This window comes from Larus michahellis, chromosome 8, assembly GCF_964199755.1.
Source record: "Larus michahellis chromosome 8, bLarMic1.1, whole genome shotgun sequence".
NCBI lineage: Eukaryota > Metazoa > Chordata > Aves > Charadriiformes > Laridae > Larus > Larus michahellis.
Window position 1 is genome coordinate 50,121,612 of NC_133903.1, and position 9,208 is coordinate 50,130,819.

The following is a 9,208-nucleotide window of genomic DNA, read 5'->3' on the forward strand; positions in this document are numbered from 1 at the left end:
GCCGCTGCAGGCCTTCCTGCCCGGCCGGGGCCGTAACTCCGCCGCGCCTCCTTAAATCTCTGCCGTTAAAATGTGGGCGGGTGTTTCAACTCAAAAAGCGCTCAAATTTTTTTTCTTTTCAAAAAAAGCTGATGAGGTTAAAAAAAAAAAAAAGGGGGAAAGGAAAAAAAAAAAAAGAAGAGAGAGAGAGAGAGAAACCGGCTTCGTGTCCGTAGGAAACAGAAGTAGCGATTGTTTGTGCTTAAAAAAGGGGGAGCGCAAAGTCGCGGGCGGAGGCAGCGACCGCGGACCGGCAAGTGCAGCTTCATTTGGCGGAGCCGAAGGCGGAGGCGAGCGGCGGCTGTCACTGCGCGCCCCAGCGGAGCCGGGCCGGGGCAGCGGCGGGCACCGCGCAGCCCCTGCCCCCGCCCGAGCTCGCCCCCGGCTCCCCGGCCGGGGACAGAGGGGCGGCTGTCGCCGGGAGCGGCGGCGGGGCCCCGGGCGGGCGGCGGAGACGGCCCCGCTCCGCGGATCCTCCGCGCCTTGAGCGCGGGCGGCGGTTCGCGGCAGCCGCCCCCCCCCACCCCGCCGCCGCCCGCGGACCCGCCGCCCTCCTGGATGCTCCGGAGCCGCTGCCGCCGGCGGGGACGGCCGCCGGCCGGGATCGCTCCCGCGGAGGCTGCGCGGGTCGGCGGGAGTGAAGCTGCTGCTGCGGGAAGCGAGAGCGCCGAGGGAGCGAGCTGGGCGGCCGGGCAGCCGCCGCCCCGGGCCCTCCGCGGGCGCGGATCGTCCTTCTCGTCCCTGCTGGGCCCGGACTAGAGGCGGCGGTGTGGGATGAAAGGGGGGATGCCGAGCGGGAGTGGATGCACACTGCTACAGAAGACTTTTCCTCCGAGCCGTTGCTGCTAAAGTCCCAGATCCCGACTGTGAACAGGGTGGGTTGTCTTCTTCTTCAAAGATCTCAGGTCTGAGTGAGTCTCCGGTGTACGTGTATATATGTTACCGGTAACATATACGATATATTGCATAGCTATTAACCTATCCCCCCCCCCCCCCGAAAGTGGCCAAAGTCTTTAATAGGAGTTACTCTATATGTGGAAGCAAAGAAATCTTCTTTCAAGTGGAGCTGCAGTTTTGCTGAATAATCACGTGTGTTAGGGGCGGGCTCTTGGCAAGGAGGTTTTTTACGAGTATTTACTACAAGGTCTACTCCAGAAGATTAACCATCCCAATCCTTCTGTCAGTCTCCGATGCCATGCCTGGTTAAAAAAAAAAAAAAAAAAAATCTCATCTTTTTTCCGATCGTCAGTCACCCTAAAGAATGGCCGAGCCTTCTGGGAACGAGCTGGCGTCCGCGGCTGCCAAGGGGGACCTAGTGCAACTTACTAATTTGTTGCAAAAGAATGTAAACGTCAATGCACAAAATGGATTTGGGAGGACTGCGCTGCAGGTTGGTATCCAGAGAGGGAGAAAATATTTCATCACTGGTACCTCCGTGACCCGGGTTTCCAAAAAAGACAACGTTTTAAACAGGCTGGTGGATGAAATTCGAGTGTTTTTTCAAACTCGTTGGATGCCATTTTTTATAACTTTAGTGGCTCCAACTCCCTAAAATGACGTACTTGAAATAAAACTGGTCAAAACCATTATTTCAATCGGGGATCACCCTCAATGTCAGACGGGCTGCGAGTTTGCTAATATTTTGTAACTTCGTGGGGAAGAGGCAAGGAAAGAGAGAGTTGAGAGGAAAAGAAATCAGCTTAGGTGAGCAGGATTTCATAGCAGGTCTGTAAACACAAATGTGCTGTTCTTTGAAGCTTAGGATTTCTCTCTCTCTTTTTTTTTATTTCCTCCTTTCTTTCCCACCCCCCCCTCCCGCCCTCAATCTGCTTTTAAATCGTGGCGTGTCTGGGTTCGGGGGTCTGCTGTGGATGGTACTTTTCCTTTATACGCTGTCTGTGAGGAATGACCTTTCTCGTCGGGAAGCATGCTGCTCAGAACCCTTCGATGTACATTAAGAGTTAGCCCGACGACTTAGGGTCCCAGCTGAATCACTTGCCTTTTCATTCATAATTAAGGCTTAAAAATTTTGCTTTTTCAGATCGGCTACCAGGGCACTGCTTCCAGCTATTTCCTTTCTGATCATATAGGGTGCTATGTCCTAATTTTTAAGTGTGTGGCTGCGCAGGCAGGGGTTGGAACTCGTCCAATTGCTAACTATTGGAGCTGATGAAAGATTTTGCTTTTAATAATATCAGATAATGATGGCGAAAAAGCTAGAATACCTACCAAATAGTGAAAGAAGTGATTTATAAATCCGGAGGAGGGGGGGAAATAATGTGTGGTTATTTGTACTTAAGGTATAAGTAATGAAATGTGGAAGTGGAGCTATAGGTCTTTTTCATTTCACACATTAGAAAAATCGTTTGTTAACTGCTCTCCCCCCCTCCCCCGAAACCATGATAATAATTTCTGAAATTGGGTTTTTAAACAGCATACAGCTTGCGAATGTCCTCGAGATATTTACAGCTTTTTTTTTTTTTTTTTGGCTTAACATCAGAATGTTAGAGCTGGAAAATAAGCACCTCTTGCTAAAAAAGCAGGAATTACCCTTTTTTGACAATTTCGCTGAAGCTGGAGATGTGTGAGCTCCTCTCTGCCCTGTTAGCACCTAAATAGGGCATCGCATGGCAGTGCAGGCACTTGCAGCAACTTTTAAGAGAGTGAAAGGATTAAAATTAAAAACTTACACAAAGTGACTTCTTTCAGAAAGCAGGAAACATTTAGCTAGCTGGTTTGTCCTCGGGACGAGGGATGAAAACCGATTTGTCCTACAGGAATGTATTTATTTTTTTTTTCTAAAAGCAGCTAACTGTCCGTATCCTGAATTAAGGCATATTTTACACAATGACATAGCATCCAGCTATATTAAACAAGCATCCGTGTCCTAACAATGTTTCTTATCGCTGCCTAATCGTAACTGAGTTAATGAACCACAACAAAAATCAAAACAGGAGAATCTGTCGACTTATTTTCAATATGTATCATCCCGAAATGTGCTGTGGGTGCGTGACCACGCTCGAAAGAGCTTCTCTGTCACTGCACTCTCCACAACTGAGGTAGTCTATCCATAATCTCCCTCTCAATTAAAACGGAGAGAATGCCCCTATATTAATACCAGTGAATTTATATTTTCCCTCTGCATTTATGTTTGATTAAACAGCTGCTCAGCTTGTCTTGCTCTGTACTTTTTATTTCTGACGAAGTGTACCTATGCACAGGCCTCAAATACATCTCCTGCCCTTATACACTTCGTCAGACTTACTCAATTAATGCTTTCTCCTTCTTTGCCTCCCTCCCCCCAAGTGCAACTTTGCAAAATAAAGGGCATTTGCTGGACAGTTGTAGCCCACGTCCCAAGACCATCACCTTTTATGTGCTTTTTTCTCCCACCACCCCCCCGCCCCCGCATCTTTAACTGAAGCCTTCAGTCCCCTCGCCTGGACACAGAAAACTCCCACTTGAACAAAATACATGTTTTGAATTCACAAATAATACAGCCTGGGCCCTCAAAAAAGGGACCAAAATGACCAGATTTTACTAAAGAGAGAGAGAGAGATCACAATGCTCTTGTTTTCTTTCACATCGCTTCCATCTCTGGTCAGAAGTGAAAGAAGTGGCACATACGGAGCTGGAAGCCTTGGGGCACAGGGAAATCTCTTTCCCTGAATCCCAGCCTGTCTTATCTGCACTTTTGCTCTTCTCTGAAGATATAATATACTGCTCTGCTTTACAGTCCAAACGCTGCAGTAATTATATTTATTATACTTTGCTTTTTTTTTTCTCTCTCTCTAAAAGCCTAATACATATTTTTCACCAGGAGAGGTTTTCAGCAAATGCCTCATAGAAATTGTACATTATGCTAAATCTAATGCACTGTAATGCTCATTTATGCAGATAATTATTTTTTTACCAAGATTTCAAATCAGTGTGTGGACGTTTCTAAGAAAATAAGAAAGGTGTTTTTTCGAATTTGACATTTATAATGAGATTAATGACGAGAACAGGAAAACACTGCCTATAGGTTTGAGATTATACATTACCGTGTTAATTTTTTAAAGTCTTTGAGAAAACAAAAAACGGAGAATGTGGGGGAAATTGGTGCAAGCTGTTAAATCCAAAATAAGAGAGATTTGCTTTCAAATTATGATAGTTTTATGATGCAATTGAGAAAATGTAAGAAGTTTTTTTTTTTCCTGAGAGGAACAGTCAGAAAATCCAATTATTGTTGTTGTTTTTTTTTTTAAAAAATGGGGTGTTTTTTAACAACAGAATATAATCCCAATTTACTTACAGTGTAATTATGAAAATATAATATACGATACTGTTTTTAGAAGAAAACTTCTGGAACTTTGAAACATTCCTTTTAACTTCTCCTTTCTGGGTGACATAGTGAAACACAAATATTGGGGAGAAAAATTTCTTCTAGAATTTATTTTTCTTAGCAGACAGAACTATGGTACAGTCCAAATATTTGTTTTATGATAATGCACAGACAATGTAAACACCTGAAAGCTTATAAAAACACATTCTACATTTACTGTAGCTGAGGTAAAATATCTGTTCCCCAGAGCCCCTATATTTGATGTTTAACGAGATTAAACAGTAATGCAAAGGTGTGTCAATACTTAAGCAAATAAAACCGAACCATATTTAATTTTTGTATGTTAAGAAACTGAGATAACCCACGTTAAAAAAAAAAAAGTGATTATATCCCCATTGTACACCGCCTGTTTCAGACATTAATCTCTCTGAGACAGAAAGCTGTTACCACCGAAATGATAACATCTTTCACATTTTCACCGAGTTCAGTAAAAAATGCATAAAAACTAGGTGTTCTGGTGTGCCGTTAGTTTTAGAGTGGGGCTCTTCTGTTTGTTTGAAATGAGGATTGAGCCGTGACAAACCCCAGAGATAAGAACTGAGGATCTAAACCCAATGCTGAAGGAGACACCCCACCCCACCCCCCCCCGCGGGATTCAACTCTTCTTTTTCTTTCATAGGTGATGAAACTCGGGAACCCCGAAATTGCCAGGAGGTTGTTAATTAACGGTGCAGACCCCAATCTGAAAGACAGTACTGGCTTCGCTGTAATTCATGATGTAGCCAGAGAGGGTTTTCTGGACACTTTGCAGACTCTGGTGGAGTTTAAAGCTGATGTTAACATTGAGGATAACGAGGGCAACCTGCCCTTGCACTTGGCGGCCCGGGAGGGGCATGTGCGGGTGGTGGAGTTTCTGCTGGAGTGCAGGGAGTGCAACGTGGGCCACCAGAACAAGCGGGGGGCCACCGCCTACGACCTGGCCAAGCTCTACAACAGATCCGCCGTGGTGAAGCTCTTGGAGGACAGCAGCTTATTCGCGGAAAACATGAATTAAATCCAGCTCGGACGTGCTCTCCTTTGGACTTAAGGCTTTCAGCCTTCTTTTTTTTTTTCCTTTCCCCCCCCCCCCACGCCCCCCCCTCCTTTTTAACAACATGTGTTGCGACCTTACTTCTAATTTTTTTTTTTTTTTTGGACAGCTGGTAGTATGAGTCTCAAGAAATTGTAGAGGTGGGTTTTTAGATAATGGAAGTGTTTTAAATCCATGCTCCCAGCAATTTCTTGCCATTTACTCAGCCGTGTCTATGTTCGTTGCTCATATTTAGTTTTCCAGTATCAAGTTTTACAATTTATTTTAGGTTATTCGTATTAAGTCATTAATACAAAAGCTACATATTCACATGCTTAATGTTGCTGGACTTTTTAAGGAAAAAAAAATAGCTTACTGTGATTTCTCCCTCCCTCAACCTCTCTCCCCCCACCCCTCCTTAAGATTTTAAAGTCCTGTTTTGGATTAAACCAGCTTTTTAAGGGATAACCTGCAACTCCCTGCTCAGGCAGAGCTTGAAGGCAAAGGCTCTTGGCCTGAGGACAGAGGATGGCGTTTAGAGGCTTAGGGAAATAGCTGCATTTTGACACTAACAAGAGCTTGTAGAAGTAGGTCACTTACTTTCTAAATGTAGATGACACTTTCTCCTTTTGTGTATTTAAACTTTCACCAAGCTGGTTTTGAATTTAGTTACCAGAAACAACGTGAGTGGTGTTTTTTTGATTGCCAGAGGTTTTAAACAGCTCAGTTTAGTAGTTCGTGTTTACTGTGCACTGAACAAGACGTTTTTTCTAGTTTCAAAATAAGCAGCAGAGAACCACTGTCAGAGGCAGGAGGACACGAAGGCTGCAAAGCAACAAGTTTTCTGGTCGCTTCATAAACCGAGTGCAGTTTAGATGCTCTTTAAGAAATACTTGCTTTCCACCGACTACTCTGTTTTGCCTGGAAATAAACTATTTTAATGATAGACGCATCTCACAAGACAGGGATGTTTGAATACAGTGACATTTAGGAAGCAGCACGTTTGATATTCGGGAAGCTATGCTATTGCTTGCACCTAAAACGCAATTTAACCATTGAAAATTTTCCATTGCAACACAGTTGAGGGTATTCATGAGACCCAATTTCCTTCACCGCTCCAGCTACAACAGGAGCTAACGACGCTCAGCACCGTTTCGGAAAGAGTTTGGGAGGAAACTTCTAACATTTGTACAGGATCTGGTTGTTGGACAGATGGGCAGTATAAAGTGCTTTATTTTGGATAGTCTAAAATTTAATTGCGCGAAATAGAAGGGTTTAAATCAATGCAAAATGAATAGTACTTAAAATAGGACTTAAAAGAGGAGGGGGTGTACCTTAGTTTAAGTTTTAACTCTTCAAAACAGAAAAGATTTTAGTCCCACAAAAGCAGTTGCTACCGTTTTCGAGTAAAAAGTAATTTGCTGAAACTGTCTGTCACGTTTAGTCTACGCTCTGTCACACTGCTGTGGTTTCTGATTAAAAACCTCTGTGAAATATGAAGCTTTGCGCGCTTTTGTTATTAATTTTTTGTTCGCAAGGGGTGTAGAGATCATTAATCCAAGCAGCACGGCACGTAGGATGCACGTTTGGGGAAATAACCCACAAACCGCCCGGTATAGAGAGCACTAAAACCATCTGAAATATTAAAACCGAGCAACGTAATCCGCAAGTCCCAGAGGTGAAGTGACCCAAACCATTCCCTCTTGCTATCCGCCTCCCTTCCCTCGTCTCCTGGAGGGTGCTCCAAGCTTTTTCCTTCTCCTCAACGAGTGCCCTGCGCTCTTCTTCTAAAGCAGAAATCCGCGCTACCCCCGGGATTTCTCCCGTTCGCTGCCACGGCAGAGGCGAACACCCAAAGGTAATATCCATCTCTCTCATTTGTCACCTGCGCTACTGAAAAAAACACCCTCATCCCCGACCCGTTTTGAGCTCCACCAGCATTTCATCTACTCTAAGCCGAAGTTTAAGCAGTGGCTTAATAAAACAACTGCTTTTCCGAGAAAAATGCCCCGCCTAGTCAAAAATAGCGGCTTTTATGGCATGCCAGAAGTTCACGTTTAGAGTCAGAACGTGTTCCACCACGACCGTGCCTATAGCCTTAGCCGGTGAGTCACGGGCCGATATTAAGTCTGGTTTAAAGGTACGTTTTATTCGCTTTTACGGCTGCATTTTATCTATAAGCCACTCCATTCATTGGAAACAATATTATAAATTGAAAATCCTAGTGAGATACTTTGAAAGCGACAATTACGCTCTGTTGCCCCAAGAAGTTAATGGTTACTACAAAGAGCCTCTGGGAAACGCAGGCAATAGATCCGCCGGGGGGTTACCTGCACCTCGCAGGGGCTGTAGGTGACAAAACGTGTCTGGCTGCTGGGCTGTGCCGGCGGGCAGCTTTCCTGCGGGGGTTTTTAATTCTACTGAGCGAGGAGAAAATAATGGCAAGCGAGCCTCATGAGCAGGGAATCTCTATACAGAAAAAAAAAAAAAGAAAGAAAGGATTCTAATATCAGATGTGGTTTCAGAAATTACTTTTGTGATTTCTCCCTCCCCCTCCCCTAACTGGTCAGGCAACACCAAAAAGTCCAGTTTTACCAATTCCCGTATTTGTGAAAATGTCCACTATAATATTGACCCGGAGACGCAAAACTGCAGCGTGTGGAGATGGAACGAAATATTTTTGAGAGCGTTTTATTGAGACATAAAGCGACCGAAAAGTAAACCTCCCAGGCAGGAGCAGAGATTGCCCTGCAGCAGCCCAGGAACAGGCAGTAAACAATATAGTACCCAGATGAGGTGTATAAATAGAAACAAATACTGCAAGCACAGAAAAATGTGAAGGCAGAGAGTGTAAAATGTGGCCGCACCGGGATTCGTACTGCCCGGGCTCCCCGAGAACACAACCCTGGGGAAAGAGCCCTCTCCCCTGTTTGGGTGACACGGGTGAGCAAAGCTGTTACACTTGACCTTTGTTTCTAAATCGCCCTCGGAACAACGGCGGGGGCTGTTGAATTCCTCTGGGAAAAGGGGCAGATCCTAAAAGGGACCCTACAGGGAAGGAGCAGGGTTGGATCTGGGGCGGCAGCAGCCGTGGGAGGGGGAGAGGAGCCGGACTGGGAGCGCTGCGGGGGGGGGGCGAGGCGCGGGGCTAACGCAGGCACACAGGGCTGGCCCTGGGCTCAGCCAGGGGAGCGTAAATTATAAGGTATTTGGAGGTGAATTCGGCCCAGTCGCCACTGCTATAAATGACTGCACAGTTAAGTGCACGAAAAGACTTTCTTTCCAGCTTTCAGTGTGGGGAGAGGAATGAAATCTACGCTTTATTCCACGGTGGGATGAGAAATTGGCTTCGTAGGGAATGCCATTTCATTGTTCACATGAAGAAAGAGTTAAAACAGTAGAAAACCATCACTTTTTAGCTTTGAGGAGAAAGAGAAGGGTCTCTTCCACGGATGTACCTGGCAATTCACTGGGCAGCCAGGAGCAGCCCTGCATTATTATCTACCCACTGAAGTGCTGAAATTCCCTCGGAAAAAAGGCGAGGGCAGGGAAGCTGCTGCACGTATTTGTGAGGACTGTTAGACTGTGCATGGCGGGGGCGGGGGGGGGGGGAGCGGGGGGAGAAAAAAAGGGAGAAGGAAGGAAAGCGAAAAAGAGAGAAAGCAAGATTTCTCACCCAGCCTCAGCAAAGCCTGCCCCAGCACACACGCATTCAAAATGTCGGTGCTCCCGGAGGGCTCCGCCGGGATCCCCGGGGAGGGGGGGGTCGGGGCCGG

The 9,208-nt window shown here is 45.7% G+C and overlaps 1 protein-coding gene across 2 annotated transcripts; it reads left to right on the forward strand.

Annotated features, from left to right (window-relative positions):
* Positions 1-785: 785 nt before the first annotated feature.
* On the forward strand, positions 786-6,932 carry CDKN2C (cyclin dependent kinase inhibitor 2C). 2 transcript variants are annotated; one of them, XM_074598547.1, is made up of 3 exons: positions 786-914; positions 1,289-1,429; positions 5,043-6,932. In XM_074598547.1, the coding sequence occupies exons 2-3, from the start codon at positions 1,301-1,303 to the stop codon at positions 5,415-5,417; spliced, it is 504 nt and encodes a 167-aa protein (XP_074454648.1). In that variant the 5' UTR covers positions 786-914; positions 1,289-1,300; the 3' UTR covers positions 5,418-6,932. The 2 variants fall into 2 exon arrangements, with proteins under 2 accessions (XP_074454648.1, XP_074454649.1); XM_074598548.1 differs by lacking the exon at positions 786-914 and adding an exon at positions 927-944.
* Positions 6,933-9,208: the final 2,276 nt, after the last annotated feature.